This window comes from Pygoscelis adeliae, unplaced genomic scaffold (genome assembly GCF_000699105.1).
Source record: "Pygoscelis adeliae isolate BGI_AS28 unplaced genomic scaffold, ASM69910v1 Scaffold300, whole genome shotgun sequence".
Classification (NCBI taxonomy): Eukaryota; Metazoa; Chordata; class Aves; order Sphenisciformes; family Spheniscidae; genus Pygoscelis; species Pygoscelis adeliae.
The window spans coordinates 583201-609109 of record NW_008824004.1 but is presented as its reverse complement, the minus strand read 5'-3'; the positions used below and the strand labels follow the sequence as shown (position 1 = coordinate 609109).

General features: G+C 36.1%; 1 protein-coding gene across 1 annotated transcript in view; it reads left to right on the top strand.

The window, feature by feature from the left end:
• Positions 1 to 25909, top strand: part of STXBP5 (syntaxin binding protein 5 (tomosyn)) — a 109475-nt gene that overhangs the window by 30091 nt on the left and 53475 nt on the right. Inside the window, exons 4-7 of the mRNA XM_009325374.1 lie at positions 9265 to 9399; positions 10532 to 10595; positions 14051 to 14134; positions 25712 to 25835. Of these exons, the coding sequence (XP_009323649.1) occupies positions 9377 to 9399; positions 10532 to 10595; positions 14051 to 14134; positions 25712 to 25835 (295 nt within the window). The 5' untranslated portion in view covers positions 9265 to 9376. The remainder of the gene's footprint in view (positions 1 to 9264; positions 9400 to 10531; positions 10596 to 14050; positions 14135 to 25711; positions 25836 to 25909) is intronic.

The following is a 25909-nucleotide window of genomic DNA, read 5'->3' as shown; positions in this document are numbered from 1 at the left end:
TTGGAAATTAGTTTGGGTAAAAGAATAAATAAGTTAACAAACTGGAAAAAATGTCTTTGGAGGGGAAACAAAGCCAACCAAATCTTACTACATGACTGAAGCAACTATTCCAGTTATATCAGTATTTGCTTTAGGAGTCTGTAGATGCTAAGGTTTAAAACTATATACCTGATTGGGAGTACCTGGAAGTATGTTGACATTGCGGAAAAGCAGTATTTGTGTCCTGTTTAATAGGAGTTGAGCTCAACATGTCACAGGCCAATTTTTAATCAAATTTTGTTTCCAAATCAGAGTTTAATGTGTAAGGATTAAATGTGAACTAGAAGGTTGGTTGTAGCATAGAAAGCTAACTGTAGCAGTTAGCTACCCAGGTTAAAGGACATTCTAGTCTTGAAAACTATTCTTGAACTATGTTTAAAAAAAACCAAAAAACCCAAATAAGGCTATGACTTGTTAATGAATTCTGTATTCTCCTGGCACAGCCTTTTACCAGCTCTGGCTAATTCTCTGCTTTTAGCCATATGGAAGAATTACTGCCCGATGTTCAACAATGCAATTTCTAGATTTCATATTTGTTTCTCCTGTTGGTAATCTAGTTTGGCTAGCTTGCTTTCAGGCCTGTTTTGAATGTCTTTCAAACAAGGAATAAAAAACAGATATAGCTTGTTTATAAATGCTTGTGTCATGTATGTGTTAAGTATTTTGTATACTTACCTGAAAATTGAATTAGAGTATTAAATTACCTGTAAACTAATTCAGAATGCAGTCTCTAGTATATGACTGGAAAGTGTTGTGAATTCCTGCTTTTCTACTCATGATTTTTAAAAACAGGGAGGAGTTCTTGTGAGAAAGAGTTGCTTTTCTTTTAAAATAATTCTATGCCCATTACAGACTTCTTTCTGAGCTGTGGAAAAAGTCTTCACTGGGTAACTTGCAGCTTTTTAGATCTGAGCAAAACACTTCTTTAAAAGTAGTGGCCACGAGTCTTTAAAGATGCTGCTTTCTGTTGAATCTTTAAATGAGTTGAGTATCTGTAGATAAGAAACTGGCTGTTTAATAGATTCATAGCTCTTGACTGCCTTTTGTACCAGTGATGGTTAGTAATTTGAAGCAAGTCTTCTGAACTGGTGATTGATGACGTTTTTGATGTATAACAAATCTGTTAGTTGAAATTACTGGCAGATGTCAAAGCACAGTGCAAAACAAGCTAGGTTTGCAAGTTTTCTAGCCTTTTGTTCCTGTTGCATTAGTGTGGGTTTTGCACTGCTTCATGTTCATATCATACACATATCAGACAAAAGTTAGACGTATTAAACCAATGTCATACTACGCTTGGCCACTGTTCCTTGACTGTGGGAAGCGGTGTCTAGGGACCAGGAAAAAAAAATGCATAACGATGCTTACATGGGAGCGGTTGCTTGCATGACCTGTCATGCAAGTTAAAAGTGTGTAAGTAGTACCTCTTTGCAGAACGCACAATTCAGTGTGTGAACTTATTTAGTATCCTAGGTTTTGTACTTCACTGAAGAAATCTTAGAGAATCACAATGTAGTTTGTCATCTACATACCTGTACAAATATCCTACACATAGAATTGTTGTGTGTTCACATGTAATGCAAGCCTTATGTCAAACTTGTTTTGACTTAGTAGCAAATGTTAATGTTAGGCTAGATTAACTCGAAAATAAGCATAGTTAACACTTCTTATTAGAGTAAATATTGAAAGCATGTTGTGAGATAGATATCCAGTCTGGCTTTAGTTTTCTTGCCATGCAGGAACTATTAAACTTTGTGCTGATCTAAGGTGTGAAAGGTCAAACACACATCACTAATGAGTCAGGGACTTTCACAGAACCAATTTAAGAGAGGGTGAAGTGACAGACTAACTTGATTAAAAAAACAAAAAGGTGGTGTGGGATGATGAATTTGAGTCTCCTTTGCTGCAAACCAAACCCCAAACCACTCAGCTTTATGTACAAATATTAAAAATTTGTTTAGTTATCCAAGACTTGCATCCTTCCTGAGCTGATATTCTGTGTTCTAATGCCAAAAGAAATAGTTTACTTGCTTTGACTTAGCATAAAGACGAGAACCAGAATCGTAGCATAAAAATAAAACTGACTGTTTAGTGTGCGAGTACTTTGCATATCAATCACTGAATACGTTGGTAGCAGTTTAATTTTTAACATGTCAACTTTTGTGCTGTGGGATTTAAATTGTTTTCCTCAGTACGAAACTGCACAATTTAGTTACAAAATTATGCTTTAAGTATCTCTGGTTTTGTATCCTGCTGTAAACAGCAACTTTAGCATTGTGTTTAAAACAAACTCTGTCTACAGTGAGTGAAAAAATCCCACTTGTGTTTACAAGAGTTAACAAGACTTAACTTTTTCTTATGACACATACCTTACCTTTTTAGACTAACTTTGTACCCAGCCCGTGCATGAGCAGACATTAGTTGTGAGTGAATTTTTCCTTCCACCTCACTGAATTTATAAACTGACCAATTCTGCCACTTTGTGGATAGCAGAAGGACATACAGGTTTTCTTGCCTGTGAGAGCAGGTGATGATAGACATCGTGTGGTTTTGGTTGTGTTTTTTTTCTTCCCCTTTCTGTGTGTCAATATCACTGTTTCGCTTTCAACCTTTGTTTGAGGGCTGGCTTTTTCCCCTTTTGCCCTATGTGTTTTGTGGTAGGATTATAGTGTAACTAACAGAGGAATTATAGATACATATCCAAACAATACTTCTTAGAAGTTAAATATTTGGAGTCTTTGCAGAGTCAATGATATACCAAGTACAAGTTTAATATGATACAACTAAGTTTTTCACACGTAACTAAGTTTTTTACACATTTAAAACTGGCTTTCTTCTTGAGTGAAAGGAAATGATCACTGGGTCTGCTTGCTTTATGGTGTCATATAAAGCCTTCTTTTACCTGGTGGACTTAAAAATGTTACTCAATGGTGATCCACTAGATGATGTATTTAGAAGTTTTCTTTCAAGAAGTTAGCAGGAGAAAATGAACTTCTTGACTGTCTGGATTTGCTGCAGACGTGAATGTCTCTTTCATGCAAGATGAGATTCCTTTGAAAAAAACGTTTTCTTGAGGCTGTGCATGCATGCAGAGTCCCACATGTCAGTGCAGTTGATGGAACTGCACTTGCATCAGTTGCCTTCTGCTGCCTTTGGCACTGAGGCAGAACTGAAGTGCTGAGTCCTATTACTCTGAGATTCCAGGTTTCTAAGAAACAGTTTTTAAAAGCTGTCTCCATTGTCCTGTTAGCTGTTTTCCTTGTACACTGATGACTTTCACAGTGGTATGAGGCACATAATGGCCAACTGCCATGTTCCTGGGCAGAATTCGACCTCTAGTCTTTAAGCCCTGCCTGTCTGACAGACTTTTCTCCATCAGTGATGGGCATAATTCTTCTGTCCCCCATGGGAAAGCTACATCTCTGACATGGCTGTTTTTTTAAGTTGTGGTGTGTGACTTCCCAGATGAAAGGTTCAGCCAGAACTGCATGTGCTACAGCATGCTACCCAAGTGTCTTCTGATGCCAAAGATCTGGTTACTTTTTGAGTCATGTCAGATACACCAACAGGAGCTCATAAATTTGTAGTGCAGGGGATTTTATCAATGGTAAGAGATCCTTAAATCCTTAGGGTATTTGGTGTGAATTCCTTCAATATTGAAAAATGTTTTTAGTTTTCAAATCAGTTGCCTCAAGAGGCATGTGTGCATTGGTCTTCTGTCAGCATTACGAACAGTGAAGCGGCCCTTTTCTTTTTGTATATAAATAAAACCTGGAGACCCCTTCTGAGTGAAGTACAACTGAAGCTTGAAAAGCCATCCTAAAATGGAGAGGTGAAATGTGACTCCATAAAGGAAAGAATATATAAGCCATGAAATATATTAGGAACATTATATCGTAAAAATACAAATAGCTGTAGTAACCTAAAAAACCTCTAAAATTGAGCCTTTTTCTGGAAAATGATCTAAATGGCTCTAGTATTGATCACATCAGTGGTGACAATTTCATTTCTGTTCTTGGATCCCCATTACTCCATCTTGACACCACCAGTGTACACCACAACTCAGATACTGAACATAGGTACTTCTCAGCTGCCTTTAGAGGCAGCCCTTCAAGTGAACATATTTGGAGAAGCATCATTTGGGGTGCTGTTATAGGATATAAATGGAATTGAAGTACCTGGTCCAGTTTCTATGATATACTGCATTTATCCACATGGTCTTTTGTGGGGCACAATTTTTGGGATGCATTGAAGAATTCTTCCTCTGCATGTGCCTTCTGCCCCTTCAGGCCTTTTTCATGCAAGTAGATATTTTAAGCTTATTGCAGTTACCAGATATGGAAATAGACCTCTTGCAGTAGTCTGGCAAAATCACAGCCACTATTTGTTTCCATCAGTATGTCATTCTGACACTGGCTCTTGACTTCTTATGCCCATTGGAGACTTGACAAGAGACCATGGATGCAGAGTCTAACCTAACATAAGAATTAAACTTTTCAGCTTCTGAATTTTTACATGGTGGCTCTCTCATGCATGAAAGGTTGAAGATAGAGGTATGCAGAATACAACTTGGGTAGCTTAACACTTTTCTTTGTAGAAAATGCTTATTTTGTGTATACAATAATAATCTGAGCAGCTAGTGTAATTACAGTAACTGCAGATGTATAATGATAGCCTGAGGTTCTAGAAATAGTTTTAGTGACTTAAAAATAAAACCTGTTCCTAGTGTTTGCCGTTCATCAAAGTATTTGTCACTGTGCTTTGTTAAAGCAGTGGAAAATTCTGGAGAACATATAATACTTCATAATGCAGTAGACTAAGGAAAGGTAAAGGTTAATTTAGAAGGATTTCTGTTGTCATAATAATACACTCAAGATAACAGCCTGTCATTTTTACTTAATATTTCCCTTAAAAGCCTGATTCTTTGGCTTACATCTTAATTTAATAAATTGTTTGATATTTAATATTGAATGTTGATATTTAATAAATTGATTGATATTTCTGTAATTAAATTCCTCTAGGGAATACTGTCAATTACTGAAATAACTATTTTGATACATGTTGCAAAACAACCGCAATTAAGATTTTTCTTAATTAACTTTCACAGATTATCAGAAAAGACGCATGGTCTGCAGTTAAGAAAGGAAATCCTTTCAGTAGGTTTACAAACAGCTTCTTAAAGACTCTCCTGTCACTGCTAATACTCTCACATAAGCAATGTACTTAAAATATAATTTGTGCTATTAAGAACCAGAAATATTTTGTGAGGGTTTTTTATCAATGTTTTCCGCTGCTAGTGTACCACTGGGTTTTCTGTATATAATTTTGTTTTCTTGAACTATTGGTTCAACTCTTACAAATTCATTTCACAGGAAAGTGAAATTTCTTGTGGGTTTTATTTTTTTGGAAGGGGGGGACAGGGGAAGAAGTGGCTTTGCAATATGTATGCAGTGAGGAGGAAGATTTTGTGCTTAGGGAAAAGTACAGCTACAGTACAGTTTAGAATTACCCTGACTGTTTTGGGTTTGCATAACTACCTCATTTTAGCAGTGATGTTAGCATATATTAAAATCATACTGGAGATTTCAGATTTAAAAAAAAATCTCTTTAAAGCATTGCTTTTTTTCTATAAAGGGATTTTTTTTTCTTTGTACGGGTATGGGGAAGTGAAATATTTGGAATAAAGTGCTGTGCACAATACTTGCATTATGCTGAAAGGTCAATCCGCTTCATAAAATGCACTATACTTACTGTGGTAGCTGAAATTTCCTTGGAGATAATGTGAGGAATCTTTGTGCCATGAAAGAACTGCCTGCAAAAGCCAGCTTTCTGTGATCACTGGCTCAGACAGTCCAAGACTGTCTCTTTAGATGTACAAAACTGGTCTATTTCTTATAGGTGCTTCTGTTCTAGTATTTTTGGCCAGAATGGCTTGATACAGGAGAAGAGTGTGGTTCTCTGCTTTTGACTGATACATTGTTTTCAGGCAGTTGCGGTTTGTGTGCAAAGAAGAATTACACTCAGCCCAAGTAAAAAATTTTTGCATCTGTAGTCCTTTTGATCTGTTCCCAACAAGTGATTGCATTTTCCACATTTATGTACATATACATTTGTGGGTAGGGAGAGAGGGGGAAGAATGCTTGAGTGGTAGAAATGGCCAGAGCATTATATGGCAACTTCCACTTCTGTTGACCTTAAAATTTTATGGATGGAGTTTATTATTCTAATCTTGTGGTGGCAGAAGGGTAGGTTTCTGAAAGAAAAATCTGCATTTTTCAGGGAAAAAATATATGATGTCCTTGACGAAGTGTTAAATAAGCAAGTATTGCCTCACCACCAAGAAGACCCTGACCTTTTGTTTCCATCCTCCAAAACAAGTTTGAATCCCTTTAAACCTCAGTCCAATTTTCAATGGAGCCAGCAAGGCCGCCGAATGTAGCCTGTATGTTGGCACACTAGTATGTTGTCACTGGTCCTTCAGGTGGTCATAGCTTCACTGAATTTTAGTTTTTAAGGGGGCTGTAAGACTTCCAATGTTGCTCAAATTCTACATAGTTTAAGGTGAAGCCTTAATTGCTGAAGAGAAAGAAGCTCAGTACATGGACTTCAATGTTGGAAATGTTATTCTGTAAATTGCTAAAATAAATGCAGTTACCTGCAATGAATCACTCTAGACAAAAATATCATTGAATTTCTGGAAGTTGGAAGACATACTTTTTTTATTAAGAAAATAAAGAAATAGCAAATAAAACTATATTTGCAAATGGGGTAACATTTACCACATTCAAGGTGAAATGGTGATTCTTTCATTATAGCAGGATCGGCATGACAAATTCCTTTCGAATTTAACTAGTCATCAGTTGTTCTGTGAAACACAAGCTCTAAGAATATTTTTTAGGTTATGTAAAAATCATACCAGAATTTTTTTCTGATTGTGGAAGACTGGTAAAAGCACACTTTGAAGGATAAGGTTAAGAACCCTATTTTATATGTGCCTATACTTAACCACTTTGACGTCTCTTCAATCTCCTGCCTCTGAGCTTGTAAACATTTTGTGAAGTTACTTGTTCAACTCTAATTTACTCTTGGTGTGGAATCATTTCATTGCTTGCTAACTCTTGACAAAATTAATCTCACTTGCACAGAGACAATAAATTGAATATGGCTGCATATTCAAGAAGAGTATCAAGAGTCTGGGGGAGTTGGACACTTTAAGTGTTGCCCTTTTGCTATAGCGATCAAAGTTGCGGCCCCAACTTACATTTTTTGCCCACCTTTAAATGACATGAAACGGATTGTTTTTTGCAATGAAAGTGTTGGACAACTGTAATTGACAATATTAGCTCACAGATCAAGACAGATAGGCCCGTGACCCTGAATATTTTTTCTGGCTGCTAGGCCCTGTTTTTAGATCCAGTTGATCTGGCTGCCAGCTGTTTCTGGTACATGGAGTCCTGGCACAAAAAGAAGCTGTGGTGTTGCAGAGTGCTGAGGGTGTATGTCTTCATGCTGCAACGCTTTCCCCTTCCCCATGACCTGCTTGTAGTGGGAGAGCTCTGTTACTGGGCAGTAAGGTTTTGAGGCCTGCCTAGGAAGTGCGTGTACAGAGGTATGTGATTTGGCTTCCAATAAAATACTTTTTTCAAGGACGTTGGGGAAACTCAAGTCTTTAACCTGTGGAGTTTGCAGATTACTGTGCTTTGTAAAAATGTTACAACCTCTATAAGTTGGAATAGCACTTTAAATCTTGTATATAGTCCTTTTTTCTGTGCAACATCACTGAAAGAAGTTAGTGCAGTCTTTTTGGCTTAAATATTCAAGCACAAGAAATCAAGGAAGTTAGAAAATGGATAAATTAAAGATTGGCTTGAGCAACTGCATTCCCTAACTAGAAAGAAATTAGTGATATCAAAAGTAAAGTGGTACACTTTTGATCCAGGTAGTATTACTACAGAAGCCTTAACTTTTGAAACCTGTAATACAAATTAACATCTTTTCAGCCATTAGCAATTTTTTTCATTGCTGCTGTTAGCCTTTGCTTTTGTGCTGAAGTTAAGTGTGTATATACAGCATCTAATGCAAAGGATCTAAAGCTGTTCTTTGCATAAATAATTATTAACAGGCTTGTGAAGTGATGCATGGATTTGGCACGAAGGGAGCCCAACTGGGAGAAAAAAGAAAAAAATCTGTAAAGCTAAGGATTAGAGCTGACAGAATGAATTTCCACTGAATAACTATTATACCTTATCACTGAAACATTTCTGAAGGCCCAAGTTTGATAGTCCAAGTAGTTTTGCAATTTCTTTCAACATTGAACCCTGTCAGATTAAAATGGTTTAGAGTTTACAGATTCCAGAAAGTTTCTAGACTCTAATTTCAAGTTAGTATTTCTGTTGTATAGAAAAATCAGATACTTTAGAAGCTTCAGTTCCTACAGACATTATTTCCTTATCAATTTTGAAGAAATAGTAAACAATAAGCAGGACCCAAGAGGACAGAAAGAACCAAGTTTTCAAATACTAATATTTGCGCTGGAGCTATGGTCAAAGAAGAGTTCTCTGCTGGTATAAACAGTCATTAGCTTTTGGGTTTTGTTCAGGTATTTCCTTTTAGCAGAAAATATAAGGCAGAAAATTAAAATGTGGTTTAAGTAAAATAATAGCCCCAAATTTAAACTACTTTTAAAATTACTTCTATAATTGTTTAGGATTGGTTTTAGGTTTGCTTTTTAGGTGATACTTTGGGTTACATCTAAACTTACATTTCTTATGCCTTATTTTCTGCCTTTGTCCCCTCACTTAAAACCAGCTTAATCTGCATAAGGCTATTTCTAAAAATCCTTTGTTCTTTAGAACTTGAAGTTAGATAGATTTCAAAGGGAGAATTATAGATTATAACACAGGAGTATTGTATTTTAAGTTTAAAATGACAGCCATCTTGAGCAAATACATTCAGTATGATAACTTTCAAAGGTGGCTGTGTGATTTTTATCTGAATGCCTTAATAGTTTTAGAATACCTTGATTTCTATTTCTTGTTTACTCTAAGTTTTTACATTGTCTGTGCATCTCTTGTCATGTGCTGGCTTTGCTACTTTTCTCTACCTGTAACTTGTCTTATTTATTCCTGTTTGCCTATTGCCTTTCTTCTACCTTTTGGCAACGTAGACCTTGAAGTGTAGGATATCTAAAAGACTTCTAATTCCTATTTTGCTGGCTTTCTCTTTCAGAATAACATTTTGTCATCTGCCTTTCCAAAGTAAATGGCTATATGTGGGTACCGAAAGAGGAAACATTCACATTGTCAATGTGGAATCATTTACTCTCTCAGGCTATGTCATCATGTGGAATAAAGCCATTGAACTGTGAGTTTAATCGAGTATTGTCTGTTGAGGGGAGGGAACAGAGGCGTCCCAGATGTTAACAGTTGCAGAAATGTCATGTTACCTAGTGTGGCCTCCATATTAGTCTCACTACACGAAATACATGATCAAAGTACATAAATAGTCATGTAAATACTTTATTTTCATAAATGTGAAGTGTTAATGTTAATATATATCTAACACTGCCTGTAACACTATTTTATCATAGTGCCTGGAATAGACATAAAAAAAGACAAAATAGACAATATGAACATAGACCTAAAAATCATTATCTGTAGTGATAAAGAACTAGAAAAATAATATATGTTCAAATATGATGTGGCTGGTACTTGGGCAGGCATGTCACTTCTACAGTTTTGGGATTAAAGCCCAAAGTATAAAGGTATGCATTGTAAGAGGGCTGATGCATGCTGAGTATAAAATTACTGGCTGAAAATGTAAATTTAAATAAGCCTATTCTATGAGTGAAGTATTTTTTACAGCTATTGTCATTGCTTCTCCTTTTTTAATAATAAATTTGTGTATGCAAGTATAGTGTTTTGTGCGTGAGAACACATACTTGTGTGCTGCTGTTCCTGTGCTGTTATTTTGTTCCCAGAATGTTATGTCTATCTTTAAAACATACATGAAGTCCGCCACTTGCCAAAGGCTGTTGAAACAAACACAGCCCTTCATTAGTCCATCTTCTTCAATAGCAAGAAGTCAACATAAAATCTTAACTCTGTCTTGTTTCGGCAATGCCCAGCTTGGGCAGTTTATGAATAATGGCAAGACCTGTTTTCCAGCATAAAAATAAATATTTTATCCAACTGTGTCAATTCTGTAACAACAAATATTAAGATAGATATTGTGAAGCTAATGGCAATTTTTTTCTGTTGTGAATAAGCAGTAAATAAGTCTTTCCTTCTTATAAAAAGACAGAAACTAAGTGCCTAAAAATAGACAGTATTTATGGGCTTGAAGATAAAAGTAAAAGTGACTCCATGCTGAAATGTCGATAGCTTGCTTAGATGGAGTCAATATCTGCAGAATCTGTGTTACTTGCAAACATTTTGTATTGCAGTTTTGGGCAGGGGAATTTTTTTTAAATTAAATGTAAGTATTTCTTGTTTAGGTCATCCAAATCTCACCCAGGACCTATTGTCCACATTAGTGACAATCCAATGGATGAAGGAAAGGTAGGATATGTTTAAAGACTATTCAATACATTTTTTTCAAGCAAGACTTTTTTAAAGTATAGATACCACTGCTTTTTAAGGAATGATTAAGTAGATGAGGACAGTGTTGAAAGCATAAAGGAAGGCTAAATCAAGGTTTCAGGCTCTGAAAATAATATGAAGCAAGGTACTGACATGACTGTAGGACACATTACTGGAATAATTGAATGCATCTTGTAATCAGTAACAGTTGAAAACACAGCTGAAAGTGCTTAATTACAAAAATTCTTGAAAGCAAAAGCAAAGAACTTTACTTATGGTGGTAAAAATTAAGATGTTACCAAAGAAACTCAATCATAACCTGAGTGCAGAAATAGTGGGATGGAAATGAAATAAACATTATAATGCTCTTGAGTGTTGCTGTGTCACCTTTAAAATGCTTATTTATATAGCATATTTATCTAGAATACCATGTACTACTCTTTAGTTTAGCTAATCCAAGGCAGCAGTTTTTATGGGATTTCAGGTCTAACTAACATACTCCCATTTAGCAGACAGCATCTAGTGATTATAACAAATTGCTTAAAACCCAACTGGTCTGTAGTACAACTAGATACTTCAGAAAAGTCAATTCAACTAAAACATGTAAGAAAGAGCTATGTATTAGACTTGTCTCTTCCTTCTTTTGAGATAGTATTAACATAATCATCTTTTTATCTTGACAAAAAGTTTTACAGTACACATTCTTGAAGCCCTTGCAAGACAATTTTTGTCCTGTGACATAGCAGCCACAAAGAAGAACTTGAGCTATGAACTCAATGGACATAAATTCCTTCTGTATTAAAGTAAATCTACAGGTATTACCCTTTGCTTTGGGACATCTGTTATGAGGCTCATGCAAAACCAACAGAACACATAACTTTAGTTCACAGTGAAGACTTCATGAATTAAGAGAGAGCAAGGACTTAAAATGTTAGTATGCCTTCTCTAGGCGACAGCAATTACCATAGTACCAAATCATACATTCTCCACTTAAGTCATGGTTGCAAGACTAAATCTGTGTTTCAAGTAACAGACCTCTTCTACAAGTCTTGGAATGGGATCACGTGGCTCACCCACTCTATGAAGGATTTTAAGCCTCTTGAACTTGTGTGCCCCATATAGTTATCTAGAAAAGCTTAGTGGTCTACTGCAACTTTTGTTCAGATCCCTTGGTCCGCACTGAAGAGTAAGCAGGAGGGTTTTTCCTTAATTTTGACAATGAAGCAAAATATGAAAGAAGGAACTGAAAACAGCAGTCTTACATGTATCTTTTCCAAAAGTCTGTAAACCCGTGACAAAAGTACGATTATAACTTGGCATCAAGGTCTCTCTGGCTACTTTAAACAGATTTTCATTAATGACTCTGCTCTAGATTAATCAGGCATAAGTGATTGAATAGATTGATGAATTAAATTCTGAATTATTATTTTTGAGTGTAACGTCTCAGAAATATCCTAGAGTTTTGAACTCCCATTTGTGAAGAATCTTCAAGGAGAGAGAAAATAATTTTGCTTACTGCTGTTCCACATACACAGGGGAAATATTTTTTGGCTTACTTGCTTTTCATTTGACATGTTAGTGGTGGATAAAACTGAAGAGAGGGAATGATACTATTGTCTCAGCAGTGGTTTGAATGTTTTAATAGCATGCTAGTTATAAGCTTGTATCCTAGACACCTGAGGCTTCAGTCCAACAAGGAGAATTTCATGAGTAGAGTGTTTTTTCATTGGGATGAAGCTCACTGCAGTAAGTGTATAACTAATGCGTTTCTCTGTAGCATTAGGTTTGAATCACATTCCAGGATCATGGACCCTAGAATATGAATGCAATGAAGCTATGGTAACTTCAGAAAAGACAAACGATCTATTTATTCTGGTGTATTCCACCCTCACCCCACATTTAATTATTGTCAATTAAAGTTTAAGAATTACTGTTTTTTGTCAACACTCCACTTCTTTCTCATAAGAAAAATATTGCTGAAAAAAGCCTGTGCGGTTGCAAGAACCTCCTGTGTACTCACTTTTAAAATTGGTCATGCTATTAGCCTTTTAATCACTGTGATTTTTCTAATGTTTAAAGTTAAAATAGAAAAAAATATAAAATATGGCTTATAATAAGCAAGATAATTTAAAATAATAGTATACATGACACTGAGAAAAAATCTAATGCTCACTTTTACTAGATCAAATGTGTCTAATATTATTAGGGTATTCTAGTGCTGCATAGTGCTGAAATAGATCAAATATTTTATCTGCAAGCTGGTAGGAGATCCTCTGTTACTTTTCATACTCGAAATAACCGTACACCTTGAAAATCTTAACATGCTGAAAATACTGTCCAGGCAAAACCTCTAGATACAGCAATAGACCATATTGATTTAGATCTCTATCCTTGACTACAATGGCATGTGTGTGAAGGCAATGTTTTCTAACTTGTAATACGAAAGACACTCCTCAGGGCACTTCTGTTTGCTCACAGGAAATACGCTCTTTCAACAGCAAGTAAATCCCGGCAGCCAACTACTCCTTTTTTTATGTCCATGTTGGGGAAAAGAAGTGGGAGTGAAGGCGTGCTACTTAATGTTAGCTGCTTCTCCTGTAGCAACATTGTTCAAAGGGAAGATCTCACGGTAGATCCAGCAACTATGAAAGACAAAGCTGCATTGCCTTCTTATAACAAGTGCCAAGACTGTTACTACTACCTTATGTTGGCCTCGTTTTCTTTTCATTAAGAGAAGTGTCACTTAAGACAGGAGAGCAAAGTGCTTAGATAGTCAATAATGTGTTAGACTAATTATTACGAGCAATTTGACTCTTCATTCCCTGCAGAAATGGTTTAATCTTGCTTCTAGCAAAAAGATTATTTGGAAAATTATCTTGTTTAATTTCTCTCTAGCTTTCCTCTTCTTAACAGCTAATGTTCTTGGTGTTCCTTTTAGCCAGTTATCTCAATTATGATTAACATCTGGAGAAAGCTTATATTACATTGTTTCCTTATAGACAATGAACCATTACCTAGAACTTCAGGAGGGATAGTGTGTTCTTCCAGCAAATCTAAGCAGAACAAATTCCAGTGAGGAAAATCCCCCCATTTTCACTCAGGAAGGAATACACTTAGGAAAGTTTAATGTTGACCTTTCTGGAACTCCAAAGGGATTTCCAAGGACTCTTCAGAAGAATGGTGGGGGGGGTGTTCTAATTTTGCATGAATGTCAGTTGTGTTAGCTGGAAGTTTAGGAGAACGACAAGTACAAAGTAAACCTCTCTAACACTGAGGTCTTCACGGCTTCTCACTAATTTTTGTCTTCATAACTACTTGCAATTACTACATGTAGTATTATCCTGCATCTCTTTCGGGCAAAAACTAAAGGCATTGCAAATAATATTATTTTACTTATCCTTATAAAGACTTAATGTATCTGCTTATTATTGCAGCTTCTAATTGGCTTTGAGTCTGGAACAGTGGTATTATGGGATCTGAAGTCAAAGAAGGCAGATTACAGATACACACATGATGAGGTAACATTTTTTTATCTGCATCCTTACTACAAGGATATAATTTTCTAATACCTAATAGTGATTTTTATTTTTTCATTTCTTCTCCTTCTGTCACCAGTGGATCAATAAATAGTCTCTCTGAAATTGCAAATACTTGAAGTTTTCTCTAAAAGAGCCACAGAGTTTGAATAATAGATCAAATAAGTGTTCACTGAGTTGAAGTTTGTGTAGCAATGAATGGTGGCATGAATTGGATTTCTTTACTAATTTTGGGGGTTGGGGGGGAGCTTTCAGACCTTTTTTTTGTGTTATTGAGTAGTGTGACTTTCACCTGTGTTAAGAGCTTGAGTCTTAAGTTGAAACAAGGTGGTTTAGCAATTTCTGTAATTTGGAATCTCATGTTCTGAAAAGTGGGGTGGGGGGGAAGAAACCACTAAATAGTCTCACTAGGACACTTCTATAAACACATCTTTTCTTTGTAGGATAAGATCAATCTTTGAAATAAAACTGGGGGAGGTTTTAAAAAAAACAATGGCATTGAATGGCATTTATTTCTTTAAAATGATTCTTGAGAGAATGTAGGCTTTTTGAAAGACTGAGATTAAGAAAAATCATTCAACATAATATGCAAGTTGATGTATTTTATTTAAAATAACATAAAATTAGTCTCGATTACATTTCATTGATTGTAAAACGTCTGTATCATTGTTAGGTACCAGCTAGGCCTGTTTCTTGTATCACAGTGGGTGTGTTTTCCTTAGCTCTATGCTGAACTTTTCATAAGAGGGGATTTGGGTTTTTTTGTGGTGGTTCTGGCTCAGTACTCGTGCTTGTGCGTGTTAACTCTACCAATGAAGAGTTTCTTTGAAGGGGGGGAGTCTCTGAAGTAGTCTAAGCCTTAGATCATCAGAGCTGTATTAGAACATCAGAGCTGAATGAGGTTTCTCTGTGTATTCAGAAATGTATAATAAGCCTCAAAGTATGTTATGTGAAGAGCAATTTTCTACCTTCCAGTTTCATTGCGTGCACCTAATTAATTCCCTCTGTCGCTTTGTTTCATAAACTTACTTGTATCTCCATCATCTTTTTCTAGTCTTAATCAAGTTCTTCCTATACTTCTTATTGCTCTTCTCTAACTTTCTTTTTTAACCATTCTATTTTATCTTTGTTTTATAAAAGAGAAACACAACATAGTATATTCAAGATGTGGGCACACTGGATTTATAATGTGGAATAATTATGTTTTGGTTTTGTTTTCTTTCTCTCTTGATCTTGATACTGGATTAGCCTTCTGAAGCTGCAAGCATTAAGCAGATACTTCCTTGGAACAACCTACTATAAAACTGGAGTCTCATTCTTCAGTATTAATTGTCATCTCAAATTCATTGCGTTTATGCATAGGGTCACATTTACATAGTTGGACAATAAAAATTCTTAAGTCTTTCTGTAGTTCTTCACTGGAATCCTGATTTCTGCCCTGAATATGCTTTGGTACTGTCAGCAGACTTATCACCTTAATATGCTTGTTCTAATTTTCCCGAGTTATTTATGAATAAACTGAGCAGCACAGATCCCTGAGGGTCGCTACCAATTACCTTCATCTGTGAACTAATCAATTATTGCCAGCTTGTCTTTATTCTAGCTTGCTTTACTTCCTGATACCTTAACTGATTATTCATCTGTTCAAGGATCTCTAGTCTGTTTGGTTTTAGTTTCCTTTGAGACATGTTGTTGAAAGACTGAAAATTGTGTAGACAGCTTAATTGGTGTTTCTATTAGCCACATGTTTGTTAACATTTTCAGAGGTTTGTTGGATATGATTTCCTTTTACAAAAAGCATGTTGACTTCTCTTACCTGGTATATTATACTCATCCATATGTTGATTAACTCTGTTCTTTAATAAAGTTTTGTTGCAGTTTCTAGAAACTTAGCCAGGGTAGACACTATGCTGCTTATTATGTTTTTCTTTGGATTTTGTGGTCCATTGGTTTAAAAACTGACTCTATACTTGTCATCTTCCTGAACCAACCCTGATTTGAGAGGTTGCAAACAGCAGTGTTTGCACCAATGTTCAGCTGTTCCATCTTTCATTTCCTTTAGGATTTATAAGTGAATGCATCTAGCTGTTCAGTTTGGTTTTTTGATTGCTGAAGAGGTAATGAAATACCTCAGGTCAGATCCTTTGCTAAGGAAATGTGCATTATCATAAGCTGGGAATGCATGGGAAGGGGAGAGAAAAAAATGAAGATCTATGGAGTGAACCTGATGAGTTTCACTGCTTTCATTAGTGAGAATCAACATACAGTAAAGTTGCTTTAAAAAAAAAGTACTGGCCACTCAAGTCTTAAAAGTTGAAGTATGCTTTTTCTGTAAGTTCAGATTGCCCTTTAAGAAAAATATCTCTTTGGAAAAAATTACTGTATGCTGTAATAATTTGTTGGTTCTCATCCATTTAACATTGTCAGACAAGGAATTTCTTCTTCAATGGGCAAGTTATTTAGATCTAATCTTCTAAGGGGGAAGGCAGACTACAATAGTGTCCCTTTTTGAATTTGGATTTGATACAGTTAGGCAGTTTCAAGTTCTGGATTCTGGTCTGAATGGCATAGAAAAAATGATTAATTTTGTCTAACAGAATTGAAAAATGTGTTTCTTGAAAGGTGCCATTGCAGAGAGTGCTGTAATTGTTTCTGGACCAGTGGCCCTGGGAGAAGATCCTATCAGATACAGAAAAGATAATGAACAGAAAGCTGCAGAAAGTGCATGATTACATGTATGCTATATATATCTGTCCTTCTTTTGTTAGTGCGAGTCAGGTGAAGTGGGGCTTCTCCTGTATCTATCTTTCATTTTATTCTTCAGTGCCTCTCAGTTTTGTATTTGGCTGCAAAAATGGAGAATCTCCCCCAGTTTGTCAGTGAAAGGAATGTTCAACCCCGTAATGTTATCTTTCTAATCATATTATGATCAGTGCTGACTAACTAGTGGCCTATATAAATATACTGTTCTTGCTGTCTTTCAGCTAGCACAGTTTCAAGTAGGTGAATGTAAATGTTAAGAAATGCAGAGAAACAGGTTTTTTTATTGCATTTTGCAAGAATAAAATGATATTGCCAAATAATAAACTTTGCTAGTTTTTATGAGCAGCTTTCTTAACAGAAAAGAGAAAAGCATTCTCACTTGCTTAATGTTGAGAGAGGTTACTGTGGAAAGGTGGGTAATTTTTTGAGTCTTAGACAAGTAATACCATAACTGATACTGTGAAAAATGCTGACTGTCACTGTTGAAATTCTGATAATAAGGTAACCTGTTCATTCTAGTTGAATAACTTAGCAATTCAAATACTTAGCCAAAAATGAAATGTCTGTATGTGTATAGTGAGCAAATAATTCTTTGCAGTGGTAGGCTAGTACAGTTGTGTAGATTTTAAAGTAGAATGGAAAATCGGAAACCAGGGAAACTGACTAAATTGAGCAGGACACAGGGAGGGTACAGCTAACCAAGGTTTTGGGTAAGAGAAGAGTAACTAGTAGGCAGTTCTAGGCAGAAATTATTTAATGTGTATCCATTCTAAATTTGACTGCACCTTGATTTTTTTCCACATTTGAGACTGCTATTAGTTTTGTTCTCTTAACATGTAATACTGACTTCAGAGGTGAAATACTCTGGTCAAGATGCAACACAATCTGAGTTTTAAGATATGTAATATAAGTAACCAAAGTATTCTTACAAGGATGTTATAGCCAGGATGTAACACAATTCATAATTTTTAGGGTTAAGCTTGCTCCTAATGGTTTTCTGGAATATCTTTTCTGGTTGACTGGAGCACTAAGACATCTGCTCCCTTTATTATAAAGGAGTCTAAAAAATTGGTGGCCATATTAATTCCTTATTTAGCTCCCTCTCCCCTCTATCCCCAATAACAAATAATTAGGGTGACATATCATAATTATTGAAGTATTGTAATGTCTTGCCAAGACCTTTATTGACTAGCTTAGTCTAGTCTAAGATTGTGTTGCTGTCCAAAAAGGCAGTCTTACCCTGACCACCCAGCAATATCTTTCCATAATTAGTTGTGGCTGCATGACAATACAGCAAGTTACAGTATAATTAACTCTTTTTTTCCCCTCTTCCTGTACACCCAAGAAAAGTATCAATCAGAAAGACCCATTGCACATGAAAACTTAAGGTTCAAGGAAAATCTTCAAACTTTCTGGCAACGTAGTGGTTTCCTTGCTCAAGAGAGTACACATGCAGAGTCTAGCAGTGGTGGAATAATGGCTTTTCTCGTGATATCCCCTCTGCTTCTGGTAAGTGTGGTGCAGAGCAGAGAAAGCTTTCTGCCATTTCGTTTCCTGCTAGCAAACTTTGTAAATTTGAATACTTCTGTGCACAGAGTCTTTCTAGTTCTTGTTTCTTGTTGATTTCCTGGTTCGGTGGCTTTGCCAGAGGCTTCTTTCATATGCTGACTATAAGGGCTGTATTTCATCCATGAACATGTTTCACCTCTTCTCTCAGAAAGGGTAATGCATGTGATGTTCTGCCCTGTAGCAGGAGCAGGATTTTAAACCTGAGGATTTATATCCTTGGTTCTCCACTTGTTCTTGATGAGAGCTCTTCTGAGTGTGGAGTTGACAACCAGTAAGAAGAGAGCAACTTAGTCCAATCTTCTCACACTTGAGACCTGGTGCAGTGCTGCTCATCAGACACAGGAAATGCTGTCTGGTCTCCCTTCTTCCTCCTTGACTGTGCCATCTCAGACTGCTGAAGTATAGCAGGGGAGGGTCGCAGAGGAATCTTGTTTGGTGGATCAGGCCTGCTTATTGGCACTGGGGAAACATTCTCTGGCTCTAACCCTATTGAAAACAGAGTTCTTCTGGTACTCGTTAACTGTGTAGTCCCATCAGTCTTATAAAGTCCATCACCAGTCATTGCAAAGGTGATGACTGATTCTGTGCCTATTAGAAATTTCAGTGCTCTGCCTGGGGTGTGGGCTTTGTTGCTGCTGGGAGTTACAGGATTGGCATCAGCAGAGCTTGGTGCTACAGCACAGCTGCAGTTCTGCACAATGTTGAGGCGCAAGATGTAGCTGTCAGGACCCTGGAGCTGGATCCTCTCCAACTGTGCAGTCTTTTTCCTGTAGCAGTGCTATGAAACACACGTCTCTATTTTGTTTGAGTTATGGTGGCTGTTAATAGACTTCATCAGGCATCATGAACAGGATGGCCAGGCACACTGATACCGTAAAGACTGTTTGCTAGAAACTTGGCCATTGAATTAGTCTCCTCTCTCATCACTTTGTAGTTGACGTTGGCCTTAAAACATGGAACTTGAGGGGCTGTGCAGTCTACCACCATCATTTGATGTGACTCTTTTTGACTCAAAACTTCAGGTGTGTCAAGGGGTCCAAATGCCATCCTTTATGATCTTCCTCTGCTAAGGAACGATGAGGGTCAAACTGCCTGCATGATCAGAGGCTTATGGAAAGATACCTGTGCAATTTCCTCAGGGAAGAAGCCAAATCCTGTTATATCTTTTTGTCACTTCCTGCTTGGTTTCATTCCAAATTACCTGACCTTTAGGAGGCTTTAGTGAGGCAAATTCCCATGTTGTGGTGGGGCAGTGTCATTTATTGCCTGAAAGCTAGGACAGTGGAACACTATCCATGCTTTCTTCCTGTCTGAACATGTGTGCCTGCCCACCACCCTGTTCTGATAGTTGCAGCACGAGAACACTGGGAGCACTCATCCCAAGGACAGGAATGCTTATAGGGTAGGCAACACCACCACCCCTAAAACCTTTGTAACCGTATTTCTGCTTAAGCATGGCTGGGGGGAGGCAGGTCTAGGTCATGATTAGTATTAGTGCTGATTGATGGCATATTCTTCCCTCCACAATATTCTAGTTCATAACAGGGAATTTAGTTAGAATTTGTTCTTGATTTTTCTGTATTACAAATGAGATCCTGAACTTCTAGTACTGTATACTTTTTATTATAACAGCAACGTTGCATGTTTAGAATTAGAAGAACGCACAAATATAACATTCTTTTTCAGAGAATTTGGAGGAAATTATCAGTTCCATCTGATAATGGAACTGCAGTTGTGAATGAACTTTTCTTTAGAAAGTTTCTTTGAAACCCTTTCCTCAAAACATCCTTTTTGTCTTGGGCAGGCTCAGTGGAAAAATAAGACTAAATTCTTTTTGCATCATTCTTAAGCCTTTTCTGTTCAAACATTGGGGATTTAAAAAGTAAGTTATGCATTCTTATGTGGAATACAGTTTATACTGCAAACGTTTCCTATACTATATTTTCAGCCATGAAAGAAGTAAAACAAATTTCTCAACTGTTAGTTTTGTTTCTACAAAACTGAAGTGCAACTTCTGAAAACTAAAACTAGTTTTTAATAAAGTCCATTATTCAAGTAGTATTTTATTTTTTCTGATCTAAAGAAAGTTTTGATAGCATTAACTCAGCCAATGTATTACAGATTACTCTTTTTAGGCTCAATGTTCTGGTACACGGTTGAGTGTAAGAGATTATTTTACAGCATTAAAAACATGTCAAAGTAGCCTCTGTGGGATTAAGAGGAGGAAAAAAAAAAAGCAACCCTGATATGTGACTTGCCAGAAACCAAAGCATGTCAATGCAGTCATTAGGCACTTGCACATTTCATTGCATCAAAATGATCTTCATGATATATTGCCATTTAAGTATCAGTAGCTACGTTTTTTTTTTTTTCGTTTGCAGCATTTTTTTCCCTTTCTTTCTTAGGCTATTGACAAGAGAGTTAGCATAGGTACTCCCAAGTTACTATGCTTGCTTTGAATATTTTGGTAAACCTGTAGAAAATGAGTCAATGTCATCATCCGTTCAAGTTTACCAGAAAATACTGTCCATGGAAATCGAGGACTATCATAATAAGACAGTGAAATCGGAATAGGTTATGGTAAACAGTCTGGTTTGCAGAATAACTAGTCTCATATCGTGGATCTTACCAGTCATGCACAGTGGATTTCAAGCTCAATTAATGGCACAAAAGAGTAGAGGATCATGGTCAAATCCAAAGAATGATGAAAGGAATTCTCCATGATTCTGGTGCATTTTTGTGGGAAAGTATGCAGAAATATTTTGCCAAAGATTGTGTTATACTTGAAAAGCAAGGAAGGAAGTGCATATTAATACAAAAAAAGCCAGTTTACTTAGATTTTTTTTTTCTGGGTTGTAGCAGCTGTATTTGCAGTAGTCTAAACTTGGTATTAGAAAAATGTGTTAAAAGTCTCTTAAACAGGAGAAACTGCTTAAATTAATAGGTTTTGTATTCACATTAAAGTATCATAATAAATTTCTGCATGTATCTTGTCTTGCAGGAAGATAGGATATGAAGAGCAGCCTCAAACTGTTCTGAAATGGTATGCATATAATCAGCTGTAGGGTTAAAATAAGTCTGTAGGAATTGAAAAGAAAGGGTTTTTTAGTATATGTATTTTATGAACTGAAACAGTTAAATCCCCTTGGTGGAAAAATACAGTCAAAACTTGAGTCTCTGTTGATGAAGTTCTCTCAAATTGTAAAGTTGTCTTTAGAATTATTAATTTTTGTACCTCTTTAAAGAACCAGGAAATAATAGTGATTTCTAGGGATATTGACAAGCTATTGCAGCAGTAAAACTGAATTTCATAAAATGTTTTTAAACATGCATTAATCTCTTTAAAAGCTAGTGATCTACTTAAGCTATTTCTGTAGGAGACTTGCATATAAATGCTTTTAACTTTGTTCCTCAGACTTTTTCAGTTTCTTATTTGTGATTGCACTTCAGTCCTACAGTCTCGCTCAGGTAACCGTCGCAGTCATTGCAAGAATGTTTCCTTCTGAAAATCAGATATGTTCACCTTCTTTGCAGGCAGTTTAGCAGTCATTTTTTTCACACGGGATAATCCTGGAACAGCTGGTGAAAGTGAGGCTTCCTTTGTGCACAGCCTGTCTCCACATAATACTCTAGGATGGTTAGTTTCCACATTTCTGGTTAAGTTTTGGCATATGTAGGACAGTGCAGTCAATCATGCTGAGTTTGTTATTCAAAAAAGGAAGATTTGATATTTTTTTTTCCCCTAGAACGCACATAACTGTCTCAGAAGTTTTGAAACAAACTTACATATAGTCCAGAACAGTTACCTTAACTGCAAATCAAAGTGAGGGGGGTAGTAGGAATACTTTTGATAAAAAAAGTTTAGTTATAATTAAGTAAATTTAAAGATTTATTTAGATAAACTTTTTTACAGAGCATTCTCTGTGTAAGTTCCTGTAAAGATTCCCTGTATTCAGTGCATGTTTGTAAATGGAAGGATTCAGAATGTTAGTGAGGTCAGGACTTGAGTTACCTGTGCAGACGACAACTCTTAAGGATACAAATGCCTTGTGCCTTAAATATATCAAGTCCTCTGTGGTACTAGTGCATTATCTTATCACAAGGGGTTACTGTCTGTTTGCGATCCATATGACCAATGATATATTCCACAAAAATATTTGAGACACAGTTGAATCAACACCAGCTGATTTAAGCATACTGCTGCCCAAAAGGGTACCAGATGAAGTTTTAAATCAAGATGAGAATTATGATTAAAACTTTTAAGTTTTATTCTGGATCAGTAAGGAGGAGGGGGGGGGGGGGAGAGAATTTTTTTGGAAATGGAAAAAATATATTACTCCTAAGGGCTTTTTAGTGTCTAAGAAGCATGTATAGATTTTCAGCCTCAGTGGATTCTCCCTGATTTTTTCTATCTTGGATGTTATGCTTTCCTTGAAATTCTAGCGCTAATATTAACCATGGAAAAAAAATGTCAAAACTTTTGCTCTTGAGTATTGGGATCATTTTTCAGTTATCAGTTCTGTTTTGGTGATTGAGGCTATTGATATCAACCAACTAGTGCCACCTAAGGTTATTGTACTTTTTTCCTTGTAACTGACTTGTCACTGCAGATATACTAGCCTGTTGTATACCTAGAGGTTATGCTACAGCTGCTTACAGGTCTGGTTTTACTTTTCAGGCTTACAAAATGTGAATTGTGTACTAGCAAAGGATAGTGCTCTGTACCAAAGTTTATCATGCTCAGCCCACAGAATTGTTAGTTGGATTATTTTAAAAGTACATAAAACATATTTTTGTTATGCTTTAAGTAATATTTAGCTGCATTGCTAAATGTAACCAGATAATCTATAAAACTAGACAATACATAGCCATAAAGCCAAAGGCCTCATTATTCTCTTTCAGTGTGTTTTCCATCCCATCAGGTTCCTTGTAGAAATTAAGTGATAGCAGTCATCCTTCTCCTTTGTGCTCAGTTTATCAGATCTTTTTATGCTCGTAAGCATTAATGCCATTTCAACAGTAGTAGGTTGTTGCGTTTCCTTCCTCTTGACCTTCTTTTTCAAGAAAAGGAAAAAGTGTTCATTTCCCAGATTTATCCTTCATTCTATGAGTCTTGCTTTCTTACTGATTCTTAAGATCTATTTCTAAATAAATGTGTATCAAAAACTGTTCCGTTTACACTATGGGCTGCCTACTGTTCTCAGGGTTAGAGTCTTCCACATGGGAGAGCATTTAAAACATACTTACTACATTGCATTGCTAATCATAGTATAGATAACTTATTTTCTTAGTGAAAAGAGCTTTTTGAAATGCAACCTTTGCTTTACTGAGTCTGCACTTTCAAACTTGCTGATCGCTGACTTTGGTACTACATTGGTAAATAAAAACAAATCTTCAACATTTATGCAAAATTTCTTTTATAATACCTGCTTTTATTTGCTAAATAAAAATTTATCTTGCAGAATGAGCAAGACTATTTCACTTTGACTCTAGGAGACTTCATGTGAGATGTCTAGGTTTCTGAGCTACATATGTGTAGATGTGATATTGGTACACTGAATCTGTCTTCTAACAAAATCTATAGTGATTCCACACTACATAGGGAACAAGATTAAATTTCACTAAGGGATACTAAACTTAGTCAATCTGTTTACAGATTAATTGTAAAACTAAGTAAACTAAGTTTACTTACTAGTAAATTACAGTTTACTAACTGTAAAACGGATTAAACTAAGTTTACAGGTATCCAGATCTTCTACTTTAAGTTGGAAAAGTTATTACTGGAGATTCTACACTCATGTAGTGTAGTCATTTTCCTCTGTCATTTAATCTCTGGATTCTCCTAATCATATTGCTGGAAACTGTCTTGTTTTTCTGTAATTTTATGAAATGTGAAGATCTGATGTGTGTATAATCAGTTTAGGCAAAGCTAGCTTAGATCTGTCTTGTGTGATTTGCTCTTTACCTAATAATTTACTGCCGAAGCTTTCACTGCTAGTTAGGGTTCCCTACTACTCACACACCCAGGTTTCCTCACAGAGGAAATCCCTAGGTCCCTGAGGAGTTGGAGTGAGTCTAAGCCCTGTTTACAGATAGAATCTCTACTGAGGGCATCCACTCAAAAGATGGTGTGGTACAGCCCATTAGCTTTCACATATTCAGGTCCTGCTTTCAGTTTACCGAGAGTAATGTCTTTAAGTATTAAGCAAATCTACCTTCTCAGTAATATCAAAGTTCCATACTTCTAGCAGGTAACGCTTCCTTCCGCACCTTTTGGGTAGTAGAGGAATACTTTGGGTTTTCATTGTTTATTGATATTTTCATGCTATAACTAAAATTCCCTTGAACATCACCTAATGGGTTTCATAATGTCTCCATGTACTAATAGAGATGTGGGAAACAAGTGGCACCAATCTTTTCTTACTAGTTAATCTCTTTGCCTTATTTGTACTCTTTGCTTCATTGTTTACTTTTTTCTCACCTTAAGGCAATGACTAGATTTCATTTAGTTTGCTTTTTTCTGCATTAAGATTTCATGTGGCATGGCTTAATCATTCCATTCCTAATTTTATGAATGTAAAGATCTTTCTGTATTCATGGAGAGATTTACTGGTAGATTCCTACACTTTCCTGTACCTCAAAACTGCCATTGCAACATTGGAATGCTTATTCAAGCTAGTATTTTGTTTTCATCATTATGATTCATCATCATTTCCAAAAAATCTTATTACTTCAATTCTTGTTTTACTTACGTTCTCAGCCCATGCTTGTCTCTTGTGCATATCTGCATAGACATCTCAAAATGCCATTTAAAACTTTGACTTAATTGCATCAAGTAGATTTTTTTTTTGTATAGACAGTGTATTTTTCCCAATAATAAAAAGTTTTGGCTAGCAAAGTTCAAATAAGTGCTTGCAGTTATTCTCTGCATGCTACCCATTGTTGAAAAATACTTTAATACTACACTCTGAGGAGGATTTTTTCCTCCCCTTAAACATGTCACTACAATGAAGACAATATTTTGATGGATAAAGTATGTCTGAAAGAAGTACTTACAAATGGAAAACTTACCATGGGTAAGTTAGGACACACTAAGAGCAGTATGATTTAATTAGTACTATCTGTAATTTCCTTTTGCTGTCTAATGTCATTGAGGAAGGAGTAAGGATAGAATGATACTAAGATACTCGGTTAATACTGTTCTGGTTTTGTTCTTTTCTTGCATAGGCTATCCATTCTGTGGCTTGGCATCATGAAGGAAAACAATTTATTTGTAGTCACTCAGATGGTACCTTGACCATATGGAATGTAAAATCTCCTACTAAACCATTCCAGACAATCACTCCACACGGTAAGGTGAAAATAGATACCCGCTGTTTGGCAGCTTTTAAAACACAGAGAACTTATCTTTAATAGAAGTGTGTT